Source organism: Vigna unguiculata, chromosome 1 (genome assembly GCF_004118075.2).
Source record: "Vigna unguiculata cultivar IT97K-499-35 chromosome 1, ASM411807v1, whole genome shotgun sequence".
NCBI classification, from domain to species: Eukaryota; Viridiplantae; Streptophyta; class Magnoliopsida; order Fabales; family Fabaceae; genus Vigna; species Vigna unguiculata.
The window spans coordinates 41,908,976-41,935,504 of NC_040279.1; the positions used below are offsets into that span (position 1 = coordinate 41,908,976).

Below are 26,529 nucleotides of genomic sequence, written 5' to 3' on the forward strand. Positions count from 1 at the left end.
GTATTTTATATTTTAATTTCCAATTAATGAACGCCAGAATGACTCAAAAGTAATACATCATGCACATACAAGATTCAAAATTCATTTATTTTCTCAGAAAATATAAAACTGGATTACTTTGATAAAGATTGACAGAGGATGAGCAACAGTTCTTGGAATCTAACAAGTTTTCCTTTTCACAATTCATATCAATTGGGGTAAAATCCCAATTCATAAGAAGTGAACCACAGTATAATTTTATGCAAAATAATTTGGTTTCGTAAGATGTTCTTTTATTTTAAAAGTAGTTATTTTCTTCTGACTTTATCAGAGGGAGAAATCTGAATCTCGTCATAAAAAGGCTTTTAGAAAGGATCTTCAAAATCATAATTATAAAATATAACACAAAAACACTCTCACAGACACATAGAAGCTGGAATTCGGTACTACTCCAGGTATTTACCCCTTAATTTTATTTAGTTGATGTGTGAGAAGACCTTAGTCACTTTGATACTGGCTGAAATTGAAAACACAAGAAACTGCTCTTTGGAGCAGATCAGGTTCACCTGTAGGAAAAAACACTTGAAAGTATTCTTTCTGATGCGATTGTCAGCAATTTTTCATCTAAAAAATGTCTTCCATCACAACAACCGCCAAATGATAAAATAAATAGAAATAATAAGGCTATCCTCCAACCATAATAAACAGAAGTACTTAAATAAAAGCTAAATTTCTTTTTATCTACAATATGTTGAAAATCTTAATCTGAAAGAAATTGTGGCAAGTATAAAAGAGCACATCCCTCTATAGAATTGGAGGGAAGATGCGTGAGTGGGGAGATATTACATAGTCCTGGATATAATTTTTAGAATTACTTGGGTCAGGGATCCAATGAATCTCACTCATGTTTGGTACCTCAACATAGGACATCACAAACTCTCCAGTCTTCTCCAGCTTCCCTCTCTTGCCTGCCCTGAGTATAAGATTACCATGCTGGTAGGAAAAAATTCCTTTGGTCAAACGAATTATATCGCCGGAATCAAAAGCATCGCATTCATCTCCCCAAAGCTGAAGATGAACTGCAGCTGTCTCATCAGCTACAAGAGTCAAGCATATCCTATTCTTCCCTTCTAGTGTTGTGCTGCCTTTCTCCAAAACTATAAACTTACTCTCTATGTTGTTCTGAGCTGCAGGCACAATATCTTTGAGAAGAACCATATCTGATTTGTTCCTCCAAGAATCTCCACTTCATTTAATATCATACAACAGGTCATGAAACATATGGTTTAGAATGGAAAAAAATAATCAGCGATCAAAGTCAGCACTAGTGTACTACAACTACACTCAAAAGGTTAGTCAAAGGAATCTTAGAAAAATGTTTTGTTTTTCATATGAAAATAAATAAATGAAAATGTAGTAATCGCTTTTCTTTTCCCACATAGTGCTGAGAAGGAGATAGGATGATACATAGTTAAAACATAAAAACTTAACTATTTACACAATCTAACACTCGTGATACGTTTAAACAAACAACAAACAAAACAGACGTAAAGGCTCTGGCCCAGATTTCACTATCATAAATATTAGCTTCTCACAAATAGCTTGCAGAAGCACTTTTACAGAATATGCTACAAATATTCAAGAAATGTAATTCATACTTAGACAACTTATTCCATTCATAACTAACCTGGTAATGTAAACGAGCATAATTTTGCAAACCATGAACCAAAAAATCAGAGGAGTGGTTTGTACACTCAGAAGTGTCTATTTTGCGATTCTAATTTTATTTTTATTGGAACACTGTCGCTAACTAATGAGAACGTAATAAGAGTGAAGAATGAAAGGAAGGTGGCGAAAACCTAAAACTCAAATCATTAAAACCTTGAAACTGAAGCATTCATATTCTGTGATGCAGTTAAATAAACAATCGGAGAAAAAATGGTTAATTTACCTGTTCGGTTTCTACTGAGATGAATACATTAGAGACCCAAGCTTCCTTCAACAAAATAAAATTAATTATCAATTTATTCGAACACATCTCTAGTGCTTCCACCACTATCAATTTCTACTTGGAACTTTACAACTAATCTTGAAACCGCCTCATCAAATTATCAAAATATTTGAACAAATTACACAACCTCATAAATACCATCCCAGAACCAAACAGAGAAACATCAGAACTCAGTTTAAACTAAACCCAATTATTCCCCAAAATTTCAGAATTCAACTCCCCATCAAACCTGCAACATTGTAACATTACTCGTATAAAATACTTAAAACAAAGTAAATTCAAACACACAACAGAGAGTCCAAAGAATCTATAAGCTTTAAACGTGAATGCAACCATCATAAACCAACACTCAAAATCAAAGAATAAAGAAAACAAACACGACAATTACACTAGCTCAAATACGCAATCGAACCTGATAAAAATGATAGAACGGTGGGCAAGTTCTACCACACGAACCAGACCCCAAAACAATATCAGGCACAAACACCAGCTCAAAGAGATGAAGAACTTCAACGATTCAATCAATTTCGCATGAATGAGGGCCCCAAAACGAAAAGGAAGAGTGGATGGAGATTGTGAACAGGTCCTCTGTCTCTTCTTTTGTGTTGGTGCCGTTTGCCTTGGGAAAAAACAGAAACGTGACGAGTTTTGTTGAGTGAGTGTGGTCTGTTAGGGACAGGTGTATGTGAAGAGGAAAGATAAAAAATAATTTTTTTATATGAGGTGCAGAGGAAAATTTACGGAGGTGTAGGAAAAAATTGTCCTTTTCTAAGGAGAGATTTGTAGGCGCTTGCTTCTTGCACGTCCAAATTTCTACCTGCACTCCACAAGATTTGAAATTTTAGTTTTGCTGATCCGATTTTTATTTGAAACGGCCTCTTCCGTGAAGGACATTGGGTTGTGTCATTAACCTTGGTGATTGTGGATTTTTCTGAGATTAATATTGCGAAGATAGTTTTGAAAGAAAAAAAAAAAGAAGATAAATTTAACGGTATAAAATAATTTAAAAATGTTTAAAAATGGAAGAGAAATAAGAGAAGTAGGTTAAAGTGGATGAAATGGTGGTTTGCTTATTATGGATGGTGGAAGTAAATAAATAGGGATTGTGCTTCTCATTTGGCCTTGGGATGCATGCGCGTAGGTAACGAAACTACCGTTACCTATTGCGTTTCAACTCCCCGTTTCTCCTTCCTCCACCACCACAGAACGCACAACACCCATTCCTATCATTCTTCATCATCATCATCATCACCTCCGTTTCAATTCATCACCATGGGGCTTTAGCTCCCCATTGCAGGCTGCCAAGACAAGGTATATATATCCTTAATTAACCTAATTATTAACCAATCATTTTCTTTCCAATCTTCTTCATCTTCCTCATGCCAGGTAGCCACGTTTCGGATCGGACACATATCTTGGCCCTGTCGCAACGTTTGGTCGAGAATTCTAAATAATTAGTTGATGATGGGGACCACACACGACAACGTCGTTGGCCTCGTACTGGCTGTCTCTTCCAGCGTCTTCATTGGCTCCAGCTTCATAGTTAAGAAAATGGGCCTTATAAAAGCAGCCAGCAATGGCAAAAGAGCAGGTTCGATCAAACTTTTCTTCAAATCTATTCTAATTTTTCTTTTCTTTGCTAACGCATCTGCAATTAATCAGCCACCGGAGGCCATTCTTATCTCTACGAACCCTTTTGGTGGCTCGGAATGATTTCAAGTGAGTCTTCCAATCAACTTATATTGCCATCAAACCTAAATTAATAATTAATCAAACACTTATCATCAAATCAATCAACCCTGCATTTTGTAGTGATCGGCGGGGAAATAGCCAATTTTGCAGCTTATGCTTTCGCTCCGGCCATCCTTGTAACTCCTTTGGGAGCTTTAAGCATCATTTTCAGGTAAGAAAACCTAGGTGGATCATGTTCGTGCAACAAACGTAGGTGGCCCATATATGTATATATATTTATAAAAAACGTATACGTTATGCAGTTCAGTGCTAGCTCACTTCATATTGAAAGAGAGATTGCACATTTTTGGCGTGCTTGGGTGTGCCCTGTGTGTGGTGGGATCTACGACAATTGTTTTGCATGCACCTCATGAAAAAGACATTCATTCTGTGAAGGAAGTGTGGGAACTTGCTACAGAACCAGGTAATTAAGCCAATGCCATGTCATTCTTTCTCTCTGCTAATTATGTGTATATAATTAAGTAATCGATGAGGTTTTTAATTCATTTGCCGTGACACAGGTTTTCTGGTGTACATTGGCGTTGTTGCGGCAGCAGTTTTCGTTCTTATTTTCCGTTTTGTGAAAAGCCATGGGCAGAAAAATATGATGGTATATATTGGAATATGTTCGCTCACCGGTTCCATTACGGTATATTACTCTAATGCTGGATGCTTATTTATGACAATATATATATACACGATTGATCAGCATAAGCTTTGTTTAAATAATTGTCTCCATGCATGTATAGGTTATGGGAGTGAAAGCAGTCGGAATTGCTTTGAAGCTGACATTCGAAGGGTTGAATCAGTTTATGTTCTTTGAAACCTGGCTATTTACAGTGGTTGTCATAGGATGTTGCCTTACACAGATTAACTACTTGAACAAGGTACATATATATGTGTGTAGTTTAATCTAATTTGGTGTTATGTCTAAAATTAATGGACTTTGCATCATGGTTTGGAAAACTTGTTTGCAGGCTTTGGACACCTTTAACACTGCTGTGGTGTCGCCGGTTTACTACGTGATGTTCACATCATTTACAATAATCGCGAGTGTTATCATGTTTAAGGTGAGTTGTTTGTGATTTAATGATACGGTGATGAGTGTTTTGTTTGTGATTTAATGATACGATGATGAGTGTTTTGAGAAATGATTGACGATAGTAATGTATAATAAACAGGAATGGGCGAAGCAAGATGCATCGCAGATTGCGACGGAGTTGTGTGGGTTTGTGACAATTTTATCAGGGACCTTCCTCCTTCACAGAACTAAGGATATGGGAAATAGACCCTCCGAAGCCACCGTTCATTCAAGTCCCGATCCAATACATTATTCTGATAATAATACTAAGACACCACCTCAAACCAGCGGCGAAATTTGAAACAACAACATACGTAAATTATGTACATGTACCAACACTACCATTTCCAAGATTAAAGGAGGCACATATGTTTGATAGGGCACAACGGAATGTTATTCTTTTATTTATTTATAATTAGAAGCATTTCTGTTTTGATTTACCCCCATCTCTTGTTTCAACAAGAGATGGTGTGAAACTAAAGTCTTGAAAACATATATGAGGATGTTTTTTGACCGTGACTTGACCAATAATTCTAATATATTTAAAATTTATATATATTTAATTATGGTTATTAATATAATAAAAGTTAATATATTATTTAGTTCATTAATATAATAAAAGGTAATACATAATTAAATATAAATGTACTTATATAAGAAATCATATATATCTAAAAATTATTTTATGGTAACTTTTTTTATCACTTTTAAAAAATAAATATAATTGTTATTCTTCTTCAATATGTATTCTTTTAAAGAAACTTAAGATTAAAAAAAATTTAGCATAACCTAATAAAAAATTCATAGGGTACGAAAGTTGCTTAAAAAAAGCTTTATGTACAATAGAGGAGATACACAACATTTTTAGATTCACTGAATACACCGAACAAAATCAAGAACTCAAAAACAATTATTCATCGCTCCACTAATCTATATCTATGATAATCAAGTGAGGATTAAAAACTAATTATAAAAAATACATCATACACAAAAATAATTATTTACTTATTAAACTCATTACTAATCTATATCAATCAAGTTACAATTAAAAATTATTATAAAAAAATACATGTACATTATTTTTCTTTTATATTCATAAATAATGAATATATCGGACAAAATTATTTCCTTTTCACAAAACAGAATAAGAATAATGGGTTTGATGTTATACCTAGATTTAATTATAAGAAGTTCATTTTAAACCATAATATTTGTTTCTAACTTCATCTACTTTACAAAATTTTTGGATCCATCATAAAAATTTTGTGTCCAACAATTACAAATTGACAATAATAAAGATTGATAATTTTAAACAATTGTTTAGGAAAAAATTCATATTTAATTAATTATTGTAAATTTCTTTTATAATAGTAAATAGTATTACAATTGAATAAGATGAAAATAATAGTAAATAAGGTTAGAAAATGATCAATCTTTCAAAGATTTAATTATGTTAAATCTATGTTAAATTTGAAAACTTTCGGTTGAACTCTTGATAAATTAATGTGACATATTGAATGAATGCTCAAAATATTATAACATCTAAATTGAGTTTCTATCATTAGATTTTAACTATGCTAAAATGGTGCTTAAATGTTAACGTATAATACATACAACTTTAACGATGATGATCTTTCTCAGAGGTTTACTGTATTTAAAAAAAAAATTAAAGTAAAATAAAAATTTATAGAATATTAATGGCTTAATTATAGAATATAAAAATATTAATGGTAAAATTAGATAATTAAAATTTTTTAAAAATTATGAAGATAAATTATATTGTTTATTTTATATTTAATAATTTAATATATTTTTTATCTTTTATCTTTTAATTTTATATTTTATAATTTTAATTTGCTTTAAGAATAATCTTGTTAAATACAGTAAGGTTTTGAAAGAGAAAAGAGATTTTTATTATTAAAATCTCTTATAATAAAATATTATGCGATGATATTTAATATAATATTATAAGGTAACTACAGTTAACATTAAAATCTAACTATACTTACTTAAAAAAATTAAATTTGTGAAAACTTAATAGATCACCAAAAATTTAATAGAGAGTCAAATTGAAGGTTTTTTAAATTTATACAAAATTTAAAACATGATTAAACCTTTAAGAAATTTTAAATAAATTATTATACTCCGTACAAATCATTTAAAATAGGCAATAATTATCAATTAATTTTAGTAAAATAATAAATATGTTATTTCTTTTTATTTTTCTCCTTGTTAAATATGTTGCTTTTTAATATTATTTTTTCAATAATATATTATTTTTCAATAATATATTATTTTTGTTTTTGTTAAATATATTATTTTTGTTTTTAATTATCAATTAATTTAATATTCTTTTATTTTTATTTTTAATCTAATAAATTTATAATCTTTTATTATAATTATAATTCTAACAAATAATTTTTTTATAATTATTCAAAATATACTACTTTGATGATATAAGAGGAAGTTAACAATAGAAATAGAAATTAAAAAAATAAACAAAAATATCAAATTTACCTATAGCATCTATAAAAGAGTTGAAACTTCTTTTTGTATTCAACTTTGAAACCTATTGTTGTTCCTCTCTCTTCATCCCATCAGAAAAAAAAAAAAAAATCAAGAAGAACCTAAAGTGTGCTTCATATTTGGAAGATTAAATACCTTTGGCCAATCCAGTTATGTTTCTGCTTACCGTTTTATGAGGTATTAGGGATTGTTCAATTTAAAAGGGTTTAATTGCTTATTTGTTATCTATGTGTATGAGTGCATAATCTAACATTTTATATTATAATCCAATTACAAAGTTTTAAAATTTTAGTAATAACTATTTTACAAATTATATAATGAATAACTTTTTTGTTGATTTATGATGCAAAAAGTACTTACACATATTGAATAACTTTTGTTTTTGTTTTTGTCTAAACTAAACAGTTGAGAAGACCAAATCAAATTGAGAGAAGGAAGATCTATTCACGTCTAAAAAAAAAACTTCATTTTCATTTACATAAATTCTAAAAATCATAAATTAACTTCTCTAGAAAATCATATTTAAACTATATATATATATATAACGATTTAACTTAAAAAAAATATTTTACGTTTTCACATAAAGAACCAAAAACTCAAACATACCTATAAAAGAACATTTTTTTCTACTGTCAAGTAAAATTGTGTGCGACACTAAGAAGCATTTCCAACTCCGTTTTACAACAACTCAAAACCAATTTGACTAAAGCAACAGAACAAATGGATGTCATATTACGATCAAGAGGAAAACTGTCAAAATTTTCAATTCCAGTACATTGGCAAATATATTATCTGTTACAGACTATTCAGATGTCACAAAAGCCAATTTGGCATGACAGTTTCAAGTTTAACTTGTAGAAAATAACCTTTACAAGACATTTTAACAATCTGTTTCATGAAATAGAAAACAAGATTCATGACGTGATGCAGCATTTCAACCCCAAATAAAGGTTATAGTTGTGGAGATATATACAATTAGTATGATAGATGATGAACTGACAGTATCCTTAGCCTGAAGTATCACTGACCCGAAGATCAAGCTGCAGCTGTTCTATGAGTATTTTTTCAATAGCATCTACGAAGCTTGATATATTTTGACGAACATGAGTATCTAAAGAATTGACCAACTTCTGAAAATCGAAAGCATGGTCAACATGTCAAGTATAAATCCACCAATATGGTGTGGTTAAAATGAATACTACAACAAAATCTTATACTAGTATGTGAGGTCAACTACACGATCACAACACCATTCAATTCGGTTGATCAATCAGAAAAAGATAAATGAACAAAAATGGGAGGATTTACTGCTTCATAAACTTATATTATTTCCTTTTTCCAAATTTACATTGAAAGTTGACGTAGTTTCAAAAAGTGGATTTAAATGTAAGTGGGTTATATTTATGTTCAAGCTTGAACCCCTTTAACATTTAATAACCTCCATCACAACCCTGGTCTCAAACTGCAATTATACGAACACTTTAGGAGACATATTATATTACTGCATTTAGACTAGAACTAGCTGAGCCACTATATTAGTTTTCTAGTTGTCAAAAGAAACTAAAAATACATCTAGGACTAAGCTAATATGAGATTTCAATAGGTTCAGCAAACAATTAAGTAAGAACAGTTTGAGCTTAAAACCCTGATACCACATTGATACTCTACGGAAATATCCATAAACCACAAGGAAAAATGAAGGCAGAAGTTTTGTAGCTAATATAGACTGAAATTCCCGCACCTCAACTTTGCAATGAAAACTCAGAGAAGCTCTCTTCAAATCATCTGATCCCTTTATGCATATAAGCTTCAATGGAGAACCAAATATGGGCCAGCCATGCGACAACTTTATGTACGCATCAGTTCCTCCTGCCATATGAGCCACAATAGTCTCATCTTTGTCCAAGTATTCAAGTGAATATCTGCATTGACCCAAAAAATGTAAAGAGATACTGAAGATATCCCAATTTAAGAGCATCAAAGCCAAACAGTCTCACCTTGATTTATTAGCATCCTTTATTACAAGACTCCTAAGTGTGCTTTGTAAAATTCTATCTTGCACTTTCTGTATAAACCACTGCAACGAGAAATTGCTGCATGGTAAATGAATGTCAAGGCATGAGTGGTGGCCACAAGAAATCTGGGAACCATGATTAAGAGAAAAATGAGGATATGGCAAACCTGACAGACTTTGCATAATCAACAATGTCGCTCAAATATATATCATTTGGAGAAACCTAAATAGTAAATCCAAGAAATTTATTAAATCATCTGAAGAAAACAAGAATTACAAAAATGGAAAATTAAATTCACAAGTTTAAGCTTTTCACATGTCCTTGCGGCATAAATAAATGGTATCATATCAAAACATCCTACACTACATACTCAAAGGAGATTAGGAAAGAAAAAAGTAAATGCATTGTTGTGTTCTGGCAGGATCTCATTAAAAGTATGAAACAACAGTACTAATGAATATATATAAATTCCTAGAGCACTGCATTGTTGTGTTCTGCCAAGATTCAATAAAAGTATGAAACAACAGTACTAATGAATTGATATAAATTCCTAGAGCACTTAATCTGATAAATTCTCCCTCTCAAATCATGTATGTGAAATCTAAGTTCAAAGCGAAATCTGATAGTAGGTATACAAGAAAAGTTAGGGTACACAATTTGGGAAAGTGAAAAATAAGTAAAACCTTCCATCAAATTACGACTGGTATCTTAAAAAATGTATTGCATATTGTGAGGGTGATAAAATCTTTCATATCAACATAATATAAGGAAAAAGTTTATCAAACATGTGATCACATTGTAACATATAGTTGGTAATATTAATTCAGTTTTTTAGCCTCGTTTATCTCTCTTTCACCTCTATATCCAAGACCCACAATCTCTACAAGCTCCACGACTGTTGAAACTTCTAAACTTATTCTCCAATGTTTCTAGTTACTGAACATTTATCACCAACAATAAAAGAACTAAACTACATATAACAATAATTGGCGTAGGAACCACTGTGATATGAAATGATATATCCAGAAATTTCTGAGAATGATACCTGTCCCCTTCCCCTGTGATATGAAAAGATGCATCATAAAGTATAAAAGTTTAAAACACTAACAGATCAGTCATTATCTGAACTTAGCAAGATACTAATGAATTAATGATATTAATGATAATTATAAAGCCACTGGAATAGTATAATAAAGATCACTAACTTAAACCAAAAGTAATTGTTTCTTGAAGACCTATTTTCATACCTGGACATTCTTTAACTTCATAGTCCCCTCAAAAACCTCAATTAACAACTCATGATTCAGCTCATCAACGGCATCTTCTTGAACACTCAGCTGATAAGAAATGCCCTCAGATGATGGCATGTAAGTCTGCAATGACAACCTAATGCAATTCTCATCAAATGCAAGCACTTTTAGACCCGTGAGCGCATCCTCAATCTGCTCTACAACTTCAAACCTGAATAAGGGAACAAGATGAGTAAGCTGTGACACAGAATCACAGATAAACATTTGAAGTGTAAGTGAAAGCTGACTCGCCACTTGACTGTGAACTGAAGATTCTGCAGAGACTTTACAATCAACTTCATTTCATCAATCTTATTTTCAAGTTGAAATAGCTGCAACATATGAACAAAAAAATTACTCTTTATAGATGTCATATAGTCTGCATGTCTTTGAAACTAATTATATTCAATTCAATCTCCAAGAAAGTAGCATGGTTTCTCAGTGTGAACAACACCTCTAAATTTTTGTCCAGATTTTCAGCGGCTAAATTTGAACAATCATCTCTCAGAATTGGGGAATCAATGCCTTCAGTAGCCTCAGATATGTTCTTCTGATCCTGTAGTTATTAAAAGCTAACATCAAAATATGAACCCCACTACAACTCCGCCTTTGCCAAAGGGATGGTTAATGAAGTGGATATAGTAATAACTAACGAAATTCACAACAGCTGCTCATCAGAGCGAGCAAAGGAATTAGCCACAAACAATATAAAACACAAACATGTTCTTAATTTACAAGAGAACCAAGTAGGAAGCAGCAACCTTTGACTGAATATAATGTAAAGAAAAGTCCAATTCTTCAAGTTTGGCCAGCAATATTGCAGAATCTGGAGAGAGCGGAGTAAGAAGCAAAATGTGGAATGATTAACGATGGTGACTAAATAGTAATACTAATAGAGAAGACAGATAACATGAATGGGATTAATAGATGGTAGGTGCTGGCGAGTGCGAGTGTGAGTGGGTGAGGGAGAGACCATCGTTGTGAATTTTGGTAAGAAGGCCAATCTGGTCAGCCATTTGGGCAGATTGAAGGTGGACAGTGCGAAGCTCCTCTTGCAACTGGTTTATGTAAGCATCTGGAGTGGGGCAACAAAAGTTAAGACTCAATTCTCACACAAAATGAGATGAAATGAGTAGAGAGAAGGGAGTAACAGAAAAGAACCTTCAGTTTCGAAAGAAGGGAAGTCGGATACAATGTGCTGCAGTGTATTCTGTAGTATTGAAAATTGAAAGTGAATAGATAGGAAGCCGTTGGGAATTGTGAACAGCCACGAATGAGAACGGGTAACCTAATCTAACCTCAAGATGAAGAGCGCAGTGACTGGGGGTATCCAATTCCAAAGGGTTGAAATCGCGGTCAACGTCGTAAAGCTTCTGAATCTGCGCGATTCGACTGAAACAAACATACAACAATCGTAAGAGAGAGAGAGAGAGAGAGAGAGAGAGAGAGAGAGAGAGAGAGGGTAATTAGAATGAGAAGACGGTAAATGAACCAATACCTGCGGAGGTCGTTAGGTTGTTCTTTAGCCATCTTTCTCTCAAAATCCAGCACAACTATTGCGGACTCGTTTAAGGCATTATAATCTCCATTTGGCAAACGCAGAAAACACAAGCGCAAAGAAAACAGAAACCTTAACAAAAGAACTTAGTGATGACAGAGCATCTATTCCTCTCACTGACCCAGTAGCACGATAGTTGGTACAAGCATCAATGGAGAAGGGGAGACCCAAATATAAATGGTTTACAAAGAAACTGATACTCAAAACAACTTCGGAAACCTAAAAGAAACTCAGAAAATGCATGGCAGACAAAATGAAAGTGAGAGTAAAAGCAAGGGCGGGGATGCAAAATTGAACCTGACTGAAACCCAAAAGATGATCCAAATTCAAATTCGAAAGCACTCATCATAATTACCTTATTGCCCTTCTCTGTCAAACGACACTCAGCGCACCAAATTTTTTAAAAGAAAATTGATTTTTAACATATAGTATCCAGTTTGGGATAAGGTGTCAAATAGATATCCGGTTTAAAGAAAGTATCAATTGTATCTCAACTTTTGAGAAACTGTTTCAAATAGGTCTCTTTCATACAAAGTTGACTAATGTTATTATTCAACATGTCACGTGTCGATCTGTGATTTTTTAAAATTTTTTAAAATTTTTTAAAAAATATTTTGAAAAAAAAATAAAAATGCCACATGTCAAGTATCTAGGTATGACACGTGTCATTGTGGGTGTCACGTGTCAGTATCGTTATCAGATGTCATTGTATTAATTTCGAATTAGTTCCCATATATGTTTTTTTGTTTCAATTTAATACCTAAGTATGTATCTGATTCAATTTTGTCCAGTTTTTTTAATAATTAAAATTCATTTTTCATAAAATTAAAAGTATTTAAGTATAAAAGTTTAACAAAAATTAAGTATTTGATATTTATATTAAAATTTAGTGGTAAAAGTCAATTTATTAAGTCATTTTTAATTAAAAAAAATTAGTATAACATTCAAACAAATAGAAATTTTTGTTTAAAATTAGTAAGAGATTATATTGTTCTATTTAAAACAAAAATTAACAAAACATGAGTACTTAATAAAAAAGTAATTAATAAAGTAATATGTTAAAAAGTCATTTTAATAAAAAATATTAGTATAACATTTATATAAATAATAAATTTGGTATGAAATTGAGAGGAACAATATAAATATTAATACTTAATTTTGTAAAAATATTTATACTTAATTATTTTTAATCTTATAAAAAATGGATTACAAAAATATTTTAATTATTAAAAAAAATTGGGACAAAATTGAATCACATACACATACTTAGGTACTAAATTGAAACAAAAAGACATATATGAGAACTAAATTGAAATCAACACAATGACATATGATAGTGACACTGACACGTGACATTGCAATGTCACGTGGCACTCACAATGCCACATGTCACACACAGGGACTCGACATGTGGCATTTTTATTTTTTTTTCAAAAATTTAAAAAAAATTTAAAAATTTTTAAAAAAATAAAAAAAAATCACAAACTAACACATGGCACGTTGACTAACGGCGTTGGTCAACTCTCTGAAAGGAACATAATTGAAGCACTTTTTCAAAAGTTGGAATGCAATTGACACTTTTTTAAATCGGGTATCTATTTGACACTCTAACTCCAAACTGGGTACTATAAGAGTAATTATACCTTATAAAAAAAGTAAATTATTATATTAATAAAATAAAATAATAAATATAAAATGTAAAAGTTAACCGAATTTCAAAATAGTGAAACGCTTTTAAAAAATGTTAAATCTCTCGTCGGGAGTAATAAAATCTGAGAGGATGGTAGTTTTACGTTTATATTACTATTTGACACTTATATAAATTAATATTTTATTTAAATAATAATATTTTATTAAAAAAAATTAATGTCAAACCGTGTCAAAATAACTTTTTCCCGAGATATTTGGTGTCAAAGATATCATTTTGCCCTCGTGTTTGTAAATATTTCTTTTGTCACTTTATTTTATTTTAGTCTTTTACCCGTTTCTTTTAAGTTACTATTGGTAAGAATAGGTTAGAAAAAGAAAATTGCGAATAAAATATTATAAATGAGAAGGAACAGGATTAGAAGGCAGAAGGAAGAAAGAAAATGGAAATGTTATAAAAAGATGACAGAAATTAAGGTGAGAGGACATGAGAGAGAGGAGGGGAGAGAAGAGAACTAAAATAACCAGCCTTTGCGAGGCTTGAGTGCGACTTGTTGCTGCACCACCAAAATTGATGCGCGGCTCTCCAAATCCGGTGAGGCCAGAAAGTCTCCGATCACACCTAACTCCGGGAATTCGCTCCAGTTTGTGAGTCCCTGAGTCTGAGGGGACTCAATCCCATGCCTCCTTCCCACGATGAAGAAGTCATGCTCTTTCGCCACCTCACTCAGAAACGCTGCTGTCTCAGACCCTTCCTTCGCCACTATCTGTTGGTACCTTATGTTGTGTTTCATCTCTTCCATGGCTTCCCTTTCATCCCACTCCTTCTCTGCCTCGTACACCAGGTGGTACACCACCAGCTTCATCCCTCTCTTCATCATCGCTCTCTTCGCTATGCACAGCGCCTCCTCGTCGTCCTCTCCCCCCACGTAAATCAACCCCACTCGAATCGACTCCTCCTCCCTCATCCTCTGCGAACCTCGCGACACCAGGATCCCAACCGAGCATGGAGCTTTTTCTAGCACCCTAATATTCAGTGCCCTTATGCTCTTCTCCTCCGATTCCACTTCCCCGTCCGTCGACCATCTCAGATGAAACGGAAGAATTATGATGGACGCCACCTTGTCAAAGGCAAGGTTGCAAACGTCTTCGTACATCAGGCTCGGCGGAGACACTGCGGTGCAAGGGTACGCCGTCACCACGTGAGGGTTCTCGTGCTCGTAAACGTCGAAAGCAAGAATTACGTCATCTGAGTACGACCTGTGTTGAACCCCCGATTCCTGCCTTTGAATGCGATGGGGGATGAAAATTGGCAAGGCGCGTCCCACCAGCTCTATCAGATGCAATGCATCCACTATGATTGGACTTTCTGCCGTTGGACAACACAGGTCAATCATGTCTATCATCGACGATATGTGGCTTGGCTTGTGAATGCACACCAGTATCCTCAGCTCCGACCAAGCTCTTAAGCTCATGATGTTCCTCTTTTGGTACCCGGCGTATTTTCTTGAAGGGTCGTACAAAAACCTCACAGACCATTGCACTATGCACGCTACCACGATTATGCTCAGAATCATTATTCCGTACGTCAGCCCATCGATTATCTGCAAAAGTTTTGTTTTTTTGTTTCAATCTATATTGGAAAATCTGGATTAGGCATAATGGTATAGAATAAGATGAGATAGATGACGACCTTGTAGTCGTATAAGAAGCAGTAGAGTCCGATTTCCACAACGCCTTTGGAGTTTAAAATGAGTGAGAGGGAGAGAGCATCACGGAAGGGCATGTTGCAGAAGAGGGCGGGTAGAATGCAGGATATAATTTTGACCAGGTGGGTGAGCATGATGACGAGAGAGACAGCGAAAACCGATGTGGAGGAATAAGTGGAGGAAAAATCAGCTTTCAGCATGCAGATGGTGATGAAGATCGGCAGAAGGAAGGTGGTACCGAAGAAGTTAAGCTTCTTGACCAATGCAGATCCAAGTGGAGGTCCCTCCGGCACGGCCAATCCCAGAATGAAAGCTCCGAGCACGAATTCCTGGTTTATTTTAACCGAAACCCAACCTAAGACAAAGAGCAGTACGATGATGACGTAGAGGTAACCATCTTTCACAGGTCTTCCTTCTGGGGTGTGTCTGACGATCCAAAACATTGCTGGGCGACACACCAATGGAACAGAGACAGCCATTGCAAACAAACCAACGAGGTTTGTAATAATCTCTTTGGAACTATGACCCTCACTAAACATAAAAACAGTGCCGATGGTGGTAGCGCACGTGCACAATATGTCACTGACCAATGCGGCAGACAATGCCAATTTGCCAAGTTCGGAGTTTTGGATTTGAAGTTCATTGAGAAGGGAAGCAATGACGGCAAATGAAATGATAGTGTGGGAGACCAATGCAACAAGGAAACTGTGGTAGTTACGATCGACGACTTCAAGCAGTGGATATTTGAGTACGGACACGAATGCAACTGCGGTGAGTATCGGCACTACCAATCCTGTAATGGCAATGGTCCATGCCTTCTTCCCCATTCTTGTTATCAAGCTAAAATCCATCTGCACACCGTTTATGAAAATGAAAAGCACAAAACCGATCGACGTTATTGTTGTGATGGTGTCGTGAGTTCCATACGGAAACAGCACCCTCATGTACGACCCCACTGGTTCCCCCACAAAAAGAGCTTGCAGAATTAGCCCAGCCTGTGTATACAAACAAATTCATCATTTCATGAATACATACAATTAATTGCAGAAAAAACAAGTGTTGATTGAGACATACCATCATCTGGGAAATAAAGAGAGGAACTTTGAAGGGCATGAGGATGAGTCGACAGATTTGGGTGATGGCAAATATTAGAAGGACTTGTAACTCAAACAAGGGGAGAAAAGATCTCATTGGAGTTCTTGTATTTTGTGGGCTGCTACGCCATAACCCATCTGAAACAATGTGGGGTGGAGCATCAAGACACACCTCGTACTTTTGTCTCCTTTCATCCACTTGCGTGATTGACAGGAACATCGTTTCACTTGCATTTATCGCCATTTTTCGCACCAGTTAATGAATATCAATATTTGAGACCAACAATGAAAATTTACTGAATCAATAATTGATCTGTGGAGCTTGAAAGAGCAGGTATATCACATATATATACCCATGATTATCTGATGATACAGGTTATGCAATGGTTGCCCACAGTTGTCAAGTGGGAGTATTAATCTTTGAGGTCTCAACAAATCTTTTTCTTTTCATAAGTAATTAGTTTCTCATCCTCATCATCACAGCTGTAAAGGAACCATATAACTATATTTACACCTTACATCTTCGCACAGTTGTAATCTCCTAACTAATTTTAACTGTCTATTATAATTAGACAAATATAACTGAATAATGTTTCCAAATTTATTATATATGTAGATACATGTCATTTCAATGATTAAGATTACCCAATCTCTTCTGTGTGTCTTATAATAAAGGATAACAAATTAGAGTTCAAATAACAAAAAGTACTAATTTAACTGTTCAACACAATAATATTTTAGCTATATTTATATTTATTTGTTATTTTAAATTTTAAATATACATTATTATATTATTAGAGAGTTGTGAAATGAGTGTAACTTTTCTTTTTTAAAGAAGTTTCAAAATATTGTTTTTCTTTAATAAAAAAAATCATAAGATCCTGTTAAAAGATAGTAATTTCGTCAGGTATCTTTTTTTTCTAAATTATGAAAGAAATCAAAACAGTAACGTGTGATTTTGTTTTTGTCTTGATGAATCATTTTTAGAGATCCATTATTTTTATTATATAAAATGCCCAGGCATTTTCTGGATTTGTGATAAGTGATTTAATTTAAATAATAATTTTTTTTGTTACATCTAAAAAAATATAACATTATTACATAATTAAAATATAAAATAAATCCGACCTGCCGGATTCGAACCAGCGACCTAAGGATTGTCTGCAGACATCATCCAACTACAGTCCTCCGCTCTACCAACTGAGCTAAGGTCGGAACATGAGGACCAAATTCAATCTCTTTTTGAACAATGTAATATGTAATACGTGCAAATTTATTAGAACATTATTATTTGTTTATTGATGTTATTGTTAATGCAAATATTCATTTGTTAAAGACTTTAATTTTAATATAACTTTTATCAACTAGATAATATTCCTATACTTAATAAGAAAAGTATATATTAAATTTTATAACCATATTTGAAAAATTAATTATAATTATTTGTATATAATATAATAAAATTTACCCACTTAAATTTTATTATGTTTTAACTGTTAATTAGGATGAAATACTAATAGGAATTCAAAATGGACCTTATGTTTTTATAACTTCGTAATAAAAATTATAAAACTAATTTCTTTGAGACTTTAATTTATGAAAAAAATTTATATTACTATATTCATAAATTAAGACATGTTTTCATTAATGAAATATGATTTTAATTTCAAAGTGTAATGAAAATTATATATTTTTTTTTCTTTAATTGAAAGATGTTTAAGAAGGACGAATTTTTTGTTATTATTAAAACCAAAATTTCAAAATGTATCTTTATGTAAAGTGAGAGAAATCTAATCATATTTATGTAATACTTATAAATAGTAAACATTTTATTTAGAATTTAGAGTTTTTTCATATTTTTGTAGTATAATGTAACTTAAAACTCGTTTGAATTTTTTAATAAGTAGGTTCTTTCAAAATAAATTTAGATATAAGAGTTTATATTTGATCATTGACTAAACCAATCATCAAAACAAATCATTAGTTTTGACATTACTTTTAATCCAAAACATTTTAAAATAATAAATTTTGTGGATATTTATTCTTTTATAATGTTCAACTTTCTTAATTTTACTCGTAGGACTTAAATTTAGACTTACTTGAATTTTTCTAACATCAAGAATATCGACAATATCGACATGTATAAGGTAAATTATTAACTCATGATTAGAATTTTCTAAAGAATAACGATATTTTAACTCACTCTTTTCTATCTATTTTTAACCCATCACTCTAATCATCATTGGATAATAGATAATTGAAGGATGATTGAAATAATGAATTAAAAATGAGTAAAAAAAATGGATCAAAATATCAATATCATTTTCAAAAATATAAGGAGATTTTTTTTTTTTAACCAAAGGTTCTTTAAGACTAATCATGACATTAATAGCTCACTATTTTTAAAGTAAATCAGATGAATCTGAAAACAATATTCCTTAATAATGATATAGAACAAAAGGTTTACACCAATGCGGAAGCACATGAAAAATATTTTATAGGTTTCAATGGTATAAATCGTATAAATGCACTTAGAATTTTGAGAAACAGTAATCCAGGCACCGATAGAGAAAGGTAAAAAAAGTAATGACAAATCAGAAGTTCTAAAAATAATCAACTTCAAGTAAACACGTAATCTTGGTGAAGCTCAAATTTATTTATTTTTTTCACGCTTTTGACAGCCGTAGTTTTGCAGCATGTCTATAATTTATGAAGTTATCCAATGAGACTCGACGACTGAACAATAAAACAATAAAACGACATCATAAATTATTTTTCTTTCCCTTTTAAAATACGTATTACAAGTCAATACATAGAACTTCTATATTTCTGTAATCCCCAACTTTACTTGCTCATGAAAACCAAACGTTTTCTCTAATTCTCACATTCCCTACTCCATTCATCGACTCTGCTAACACCCATCGTAAACTTTTTTGCGAGAAGAGAGTAAACAACCGAGTGAGTGGGGATACAACCATAACCATTAAAAGCCACAAGGGCTAATCACCCGTTTTAAAGCTTCAACAATTTATTATTCTTTTGAGGGTGCACGGGAGGTGAATAACTGAAAATAGAGACCAATTTCACCAAGATCATAGTAACTCGACTTACAACTAAAAATAAAATAACAAAACCAGAGTACGAAAAAATACCCGTTGCTGCTCCGAACCAACATTTATAATTACAGTGTAGTGTACAATTATAAAATCGAAAACTCTATGTTAGAGAAAAAAAACAAAGCAAAATAATCACGGTGACTTTCATTAGCCTGACTGTACACGTAACTTGTTTGCCACATGGAGCAAATGACTAATGTTTGTAGAGGGATAACTTTGCAGCAACTTGAGGTTAGAAGTGAAATCACCCGCTAGGAGGCGCCTACGGACGAGAATTAGCATTGCGCAGCATATTCTAAGAAGTGTTTCCTACACAGTATCGCAAGAGTTAATTTTCCTCCTTATTCTATTTTCACTCAATGAAAAAATAATTACTAGATATTTTGCAAAACAAGCTCCTCAGACGTCCTCACCAACCATTACCAGTTCTATGCAACAATAAGATAAACAAAAGGAATTTATTGTTCCAATACTACAATCAAGGAAAGCACATGACCTGTAAGCTGTAGCATACCCTAGTTCTCTCAAGCGAAACACAACGAAGTAGCTTCGACCTTGTTCTAATCATCTTTCCTTTAAGAAAAGATCCTATAAACTGCAGATTACACTTGCACGTCGAGGTCAATAGAGCAAGCGTTATACTTTAGACAACTGTTCTTAATGATGCTTAATAAGTTTTTAATTAGGACATCTTCTGGATAGTTGCAGGTTTTCGGTTTAGTTTTCCAATATATATTGCAAAACATCCGTGGAACTATTTACTTAGGCCGTAATCAGTTCCTATACAAGAAAAATAGTAAGTTATAGTTCCCATACAGTTTTTGTTTGGCAGTTTATCATCTTTGGAAAGTTTTCATGGCGGTTTTATATAAGACAAAAAGTTTTCTGCAGAGTCTTCAACAGGGACCGCAACTTAACTGGTATACAGGTTGTACGTAGTCGAAAGGTTTTCTGCAGAGTTCTCACCAGGGAGCACAACTTAACATGTACACATGTATAAGGACTAAAACTTCTAGTTTTCCTATTTAGGGACTAAACTTCTAGTTTGCTCATTTAGGGACTAAAATTAGAAAAAAATTATAAGGACCAAATAAATAGTTTAACCAAACATATATTCAAATAAAATAAAGCTAGTTTAATTTTTAACTTAATTTTGAAACACTTAAAACATTTTTAAAACAAAAATGAGTTTTGATTTACAAATTGTTAATTATAAGAACAGATCATTCAAACCTTTTCCAATACCATATCTCGGGGGCAGTAGCATCTCAGCTCCTTCCACTGGACAATAGATGGCAAATGCCAATCAAATCCATTTACCAAACGCAACCGAAATTACTCCTCAATAAGAGCATACATGTTATGATGCTGGCAATAACATGGCTGTAATGGGTAGCAGGATCCAGTGTAAAAAATGATGATGCACAATGTGTTTCAAAACACACTGTTGTTGTCATGAATACAGATGTCATATAGAAAAAAAGAACTCAGCTGAATTTGAGACATGAAAATATGCATTGCTTGGCTAAAAGACAACCAACATTCAAAAGCACGTCATGAAGGCCTGCCGCAGCTTGCTGGGGACATTACCATCCAAAACTAAAATTGCATGCAATACCCATTGGTTGGTGTGAGGAAGGAGAGTTTATCAGTTGCAGATAGCGGAAGGCAGTGGCCAACCACAAACATGCTATAGCCAAATGGCAGAAAGAAGGATGGCTGCTATTTAATGATTTTTGTATGTAATAAGGTGTACATAATTACATATATAATGCTAAAAAAGCTTAAATTTCATGAAATATTCATAATAATCAATAAAGAGCCGGAAGTCTTACTGTATTGGATAAAACATAAGGAATAGTTGACTAGTTGAGAGGAATGATGAATTGGAAAGAGCTTTTTCTTTCAGGGAGAGAGTGATTTGAGTAATAATTTTTGTATATAGTAAGGTGTACAAAATTACATGCATAATGCTAAAAAAAACTCAAATTTCATGAAATATTCATAATAATCATTAAAGAGCAGCGAGTCTTAATGTATTTCATAAAACATAAGGAGTAGTTGACTAATTGAGGAATGATGAAATGGTGAGAGCTTTTGCTGTCAGGGAGAGAGTGATTCGAGAAGTATTGCGACTGACGTGATTTCAGTTTAAATTTGAAAAATGAAAACTACAATAAATTGAGAACTAATTTATTAAACTGAAAACTAGTTTTAGGTTTTAAGAATTCCAAAACTTAAAACTGACAAGCAAAACAAACCATAGCTAAAAGCTAACAAGATAAACAACCTAAAACAGAAAACTAGTTCCTCCTCTTGTTGCCAGTCTTTAGTGAATGGAATTTCCTAGGAGGGTTTTGGGGCAGTTGCGGTGTTTCCTTGTACTGTTTTCTGTCAAATGTGTTTCTGTGGCTTCTTATGGGGGTTTTGTTTTATTTTCCTTGAACAATGTGACTTCGCTTGGAGGGTAACTTAAAACTAACTCCTGATTCTTTTTATCATTGTTTATCCTTTTCAGCATTATTAAAGTAACCCTAAACTTAAAATCCAATATCATCTCTTACCATTGAATCGATAAGTGTGGCGGACCATGAGGTTAAATATCAGTCCATTAATTTTATTGAAGGAAAAGTTTAGGGAAGCCAATATAGTATAAGGAAAATAGGAGCAAAACTGTACCTGTGGACCCTCTGGATCACTTAAAATGACGTCCCAAATATGGAGGATGTCAGAAAAATTAAATTCCTGAGTCAAGAGGAGAGTAATCCACCTAAATGCATAGAATTGGGGATTGACCTGAAATTTTAAATGTGGGATTTGTCATTTTTCTGATCAACAGCTCAATAACCAAATCAAACACGTACTTGAATCATCTGACAAATTGAAACTAAAAACATTGTACCGACTAATTAATTAAAGACAAAAAGTGACACTTAACTAGTAGATGAACACAAAAACAGTCAAACAGAAGAAAAAAAAGGTCCAAAAAGGACAGGTGCAACATAGAACGCTTCACTGAATCAATGAAGCAGGTAGGAACCACTTACTAGAGCTTTTATTATTTATTATTTATTTTACGAATAAAATATTGGAGAAATGAAAATCTTTTTAGAACAAATTTAATAAAACAGAGAAGAGATGATAGGACAATGTCTTCATTCCTCGCCCTTGTATGCATTTGCCAAACAAAATGAGTTAGCCACCATTGTTCTAAGGAAAATTTCTCCCCCATATAACCCTTCTGTTCTCAAATTGTTAAAAGAGTTTTACTTAAATGGCCTCTTACCTCAGTAGTGACCTCAAGATGACGCCACAGTTCTTCATCGTGTTCTTTTAAAAGCTGGGACAATCTTGTAATAGTGGAACGGATTCCAACAATACTATTATCAAGTTGTTGACAAAAATTATCTTGGAACCCACTCAATAGCTCAACAAAACAAAAGAATGTGTCTGCTTCAGCAAAGGCCTGCATTTAGTTATTTGAAACAGCTGGGAAAATTCAAAATCACGAGTAAAATAAAACTACATTAATCAATCACTGCTATCTGAGCAACTTTTAGGAAACAAAAACCTCTTATCAACATCCCCATGGCCATAATTTTTTTATAAAAAGGTTTCACTCAAGAAATCATCATTCTGAAGCTTTGAAATACATTGGCACTCCAAAGCTTCAACAATCATGTGCTTCTAGAGCAACATGCATTAAAGAGAAAAAGAAAAGATACAAAATATTACAACCAACCATTGGGGTCAACACCAAACCCATGCAGCAATCAGGAAAACCTGATAGCCCATACCGGTTCCTAAAAGTCCTAAGTAAAACAAGTGGGCAACCTACCATACCAAGCAAACTCTACCCTGGAATCCAAACCCGAATTACCAAGTCTGTCATCATATTTATTTCCTTCTCTACATATAAGAAAAACATGAAAATTAATAGCCTTACACATAGAAATCCCAAAAGCTATATCAATTATTTCACCTTTTCTCATTTTGTTTTATGTACAAGGAAACATTGTACAGATGGTAATATTTATTGTCCCAATTCCCTAAGTAAGCATTTCTACATTTTCTAAGTTTGCCAGGATGTACTCACAGCATTTTCCTCATCGGGGTCATTTTTGAACACATAGAAGAGAGGGGCCAATACTTCATTCATCCCTTGAACATATCTTATACCTGGGTTCAACTTTGCAAAAATAATTAATATGCTCTTTAAAGCATCCTGAAAATTCCCCAAAAGTTGAAAGTCAAGAAAAAGGATTGAGTTACTGAATTTGTCTATATGAATTTCAAAATAAATAGAGGAACAACCTGATTAGATTTTGCCAATTGAGAATCACCGGAGAAGAAGTGTATATCCGGATGAGTACGTTTTACATCACGATCAATCTGCTCTATGAGCTCTGTGTCCTAGGAAAATGAAAAAAGAAAAAGAGGAGTACAGGAGATTATATTAAGTTTTGAGTAATAGTAGTCATGACACAGGAAGTAGCATAGAAGTTCATAAAAGATTAAAATATTGATAACAGAAAGATCATTAGCAGTGTTGCGCTGTGTTAAACTAATTCCCCCCACAGACACAGTGGTAATGGTTGCACAGATAAGGTATGACTGTCAGATTGTATATACATATAGAAGCAAGCAAGAAACTTAGCATGCAATTGAGATTACTGTAACTCTAAGTGTAGAAAGTAACGGGAAGAATTTCAGTAAATGGCTTTGTAATTTCTTAACCGTAAAGTAGGTGATATTTATGTGTAAATAAGATGTATATTTAGATTTAGGGAGAAAAGATTGCATAGATATTAGATTAGTACCTGGAAGAATTGATTCCATATGCTGGTCTTGCCTAGACTCAAAGGGTGATCCTCATGAGTGATTTGTGATCTAGAAAGCAAGATACGAGTCTCAGATTTTGCATCATCGATGTCATGAGCAGCAGAGTTGTAGATCCTCCTCGTGATTTCTGACTGACTAGGCACAGAAACATTCAGAAGTGTGGTTGGGACTCTATAAAATGAAATAATTGATGTAAGTAACGAACTTACAGGATTCATGAGGAGGTCGTCTTTGAAATGTCTGTACTGGGACCTCTTCTTGGTTAATTCAGAGGACCAAAGGGCACGATCGGACGGAAGATATCCAAGCAAAAGCTGGGAAGATTGAAAAACAACATAAATTGTGATTGCGATTGTGTCTGTGTGTGTGAAATGACATTAAATTCGTAGAGGGTAGGTACCTTCCAGAGCGTAGGGCGTAAAGCAGGGGCGGCAGCACGAGGAATACCTTGAGAAGCGACTCTCCTCAACTCGCGCATGTCTATCATCTTCCTAGATAACTAATCACAAACTAACTTAGCAACCAAACAAACCTAAAACAAACAATTAGTCCATGGATAAATGATTGGGAAAGCTAACCTCGGTCAACAGCTGAGTCTGAGAGGAGATGTCATCGGCGGCAGAGGATGCAGAAGCGGAAGAGTCGACGGACGAAGAAGAAGGAGAGGCATTGTGATTAGTTGGAGGATCTTCTCTGACAGAGACGGGGGGAGGCGGAGGAGGAGGAGAGGGCGGACTAAAGCGGTGGTGGTCAGAGGGGGAGGACCACAGAGAACTGTTCATCCACTCCGGTACCTGTTTCTTCTTCTTCATCATTGTCCGTGTTTTACTTTCTATCTAGGGTTTTTTCGCTCAGGAAGAGGACTAAAATAGATTAGATTTGCTTACACTGCATAAGAAGAAATTGAAATTGAGATTGGAATTGGAATTGGAATTTGGAATTGGAGGAGAAAATATTGAACTCAACAGCATCCAACATTGAGGCATGCATTCGCAATTTTGCATTTACACCTCTTCCTCTGCTCTTCTCTCCTTGTATTCTATCTATACACATGGCCCCGCTACACTACGCCACCACATAACACAAACACAACACCTCCCCAATTTGACACCCTCTACCTCTACACCAAATGCCAATTCTCTTCATGCCTTACTGTAACAATTTCTCCATTTTCTTCTAAATCGCCTTTTGGATTAAAACACTTCATCAACGCTCCCAAACATAGCTATTATTAACTACAAATTATTCACCAAATTCCACACTTATAATCTCAATTCTTAATAACTTATTTAATTGGTAACCTACACATAATTAAAATAACACCAAATATTCCATGCTATACATTTTAATGAAAAATCCTTTGTAATTATCATAAAAATTCTTTACTTCATTGCATTAAAGTCATTTGTACAATTTACTATGATAAGAGTTTGTTTTAAACAAAAACGCCTACAAGTTATTTACTTCCTTCATATTTAATAGGAGACAACAAGATCATTTAACTAGCAAATTGTTCAAACCCCCTAAAGTCCGTTCTAACAACACAAACTTAAGTAATTCAAGATCTTGTTTGAAAGCAATGTCTTTTCCGTTAAAAGAATTCAGTTTTGCTGTGAAAAATCTGGGTCCTCAGTTTCAGTAAAGCTACCACCTGGAGAATGTTTTGAACAACTTGATGCTATTGCAGCCTTGAAACGGCAATCAAAATTAATCAATTTTAAAAAATAATAAATTTTAAAAAGAACGTGCTAAGAAAAATTATGGAAAATCTAAAATCAAAAACAAATACTCTCGAAAATTACTTTAAATTTGGGTGTCGATCACATGTGAAGAAGGTATTGACACTCCAGTGTACAATCTCCTTTAATTCAGTGTGAAAAAATAATAGAAATAATAAAATTTTCAAATATTTATTTTTTTTCAAAAATCAA

The 26,529-nt window shown here is 33.3% G+C and overlaps 5 protein-coding genes and 1 non-coding gene across 10 annotated transcripts; 1 reads left to right on the forward strand and 5 right to left on the reverse strand.

Moving 5' to 3' along the window:
* Positions 1-615: 615 nt before the first annotated feature.
* On the reverse strand, positions 616-2,696 carry LOC114164569 (SOSS complex subunit B homolog). Of its 3 annotated transcripts, none has more exons than XM_028049308.1 (3): positions 2,403-2,696; positions 1,931-1,971; positions 616-1,225 (listed from the first exon to the last, which is right to left on the reverse strand). In XM_028049308.1, the coding sequence occupies exon 3, from the start codon at positions 1,195-1,197 to the stop codon at positions 784-786; it is 414 nt and encodes a 137-aa protein (XP_027905109.1). In that variant the 5' UTR covers positions 1,198-1,225; positions 1,931-1,971; positions 2,403-2,696; the 3' UTR covers positions 616-783. The 3 variants fall into 3 exon arrangements, with proteins under 3 accessions (XP_027905109.1, XP_027905100.1, XP_027905092.1); XM_028049299.1 differs by having other exon boundaries at positions 1,931-1,975; positions 2,403-2,695; XM_028049291.1 differs by lacking the exon at positions 1,931-1,971 and having other exon boundaries at positions 2,403-2,687.
* A 407-nt stretch (positions 2,697-3,103) lies between these two features.
* LOC114164554 (probable magnesium transporter NIPA2) lies at positions 3,104-5,321 on the forward strand. 2 transcript variants are annotated; one of them, XM_028049273.1, is made up of 9 exons: positions 3,104-3,301; positions 3,377-3,581; positions 3,653-3,709; positions 3,803-3,893; positions 3,985-4,145; positions 4,243-4,370; positions 4,471-4,608; positions 4,699-4,791; positions 4,903-5,321. In XM_028049273.1, the coding sequence occupies exons 2-9, from the start codon at positions 3,452-3,454 to the stop codon at positions 5,101-5,103; spliced, it is 999 nt and encodes a 332-aa protein (XP_027905074.1). In that variant the 5' UTR covers positions 3,104-3,301; positions 3,377-3,451; the 3' UTR covers positions 5,104-5,321. The 2 variants fall into 2 exon arrangements, with proteins under 2 accessions (XP_027905074.1, XP_027905082.1); XM_028049281.1 differs by having other exon boundaries at positions 3,381-3,581.
* A 2,758-nt stretch (positions 5,322-8,079) lies between these two features.
* Positions 8,080-12,486, reverse strand: LOC114179176. Its single transcript, XM_028065419.1, has 12 exons — positions 12,131-12,486; positions 11,931-12,024; positions 11,794-11,842; positions 11,606-11,707; positions 11,394-11,458; positions 11,087-11,188; positions 10,885-10,964; positions 10,591-10,804; positions 9,510-9,565; positions 9,326-9,421; positions 9,070-9,250; positions 8,080-8,458 (listed from the first exon to the last, which is right to left on the reverse strand). The coding sequence occupies exons 1-12, from the start codon at positions 12,160-12,162 to the stop codon at positions 8,336-8,338; spliced, it is 1,194 nt and encodes a 397-aa protein (XP_027921220.1). The 5' UTR covers positions 12,163-12,486; the 3' UTR covers positions 8,080-8,335.
* A 1,866-nt stretch (positions 12,487-14,352) lies between these two features.
* LOC114191310 (cation/H(+) antiporter 8-like) lies at positions 14,353-16,917 on the reverse strand. The gene is made up of 3 exons (XM_028080483.1): positions 16,621-16,917; positions 15,531-16,541; positions 14,353-15,441 (listed from the first exon to the last, which is right to left on the reverse strand). Exons 1-3 carry the CDS (start codon positions 16,882-16,884, stop codon positions 14,353-14,355), a joined length of 2,364 nt encoding a protein of 787 aa, XP_027936284.1. The 5' UTR covers positions 16,885-16,917.
* Positions 16,918-17,762: 845 nt separating this feature from the next.
* TRNAY-GUA lies at positions 17,763-17,855 on the reverse strand. Its single transcript has 2 exons — positions 17,819-17,855; positions 17,763-17,798 (listed from the first exon to the last, which is right to left on the reverse strand). It is a non-coding gene; the product is annotated as a tRNA-Tyr (tRNA).
* A 1,547-nt stretch (positions 17,856-19,402) lies between these two features.
* LOC114193508 (TBC1 domain family member 13-like) lies at positions 19,403-25,845 on the reverse strand. Of its 2 annotated transcripts, XM_028083338.1 has the most exons (10): positions 25,177-25,845; positions 24,999-25,097; positions 24,808-24,912; positions 24,577-24,729; positions 24,071-24,169; positions 23,853-23,981; positions 23,043-23,222; positions 22,436-22,552; positions 20,253-20,351; positions 19,403-20,065 (listed from the first exon to the last, which is right to left on the reverse strand). In XM_028083338.1, exons 1-10 carry the CDS (start codon positions 25,411-25,413, stop codon positions 19,904-19,906), a joined length of 1,380 nt encoding a protein of 459 aa, XP_027939139.1. In that variant the 5' UTR covers positions 25,414-25,845; the 3' UTR covers positions 19,403-19,903. The 2 variants fall into 2 exon arrangements, with proteins under 2 accessions (XP_027939139.1, XP_027939147.1); XM_028083346.1 differs by lacking the exon at positions 20,253-20,351 and having other exon boundaries at positions 25,177-25,840.
* Between the last annotated feature and the right edge of the window lie 684 nt (positions 25,846-26,529).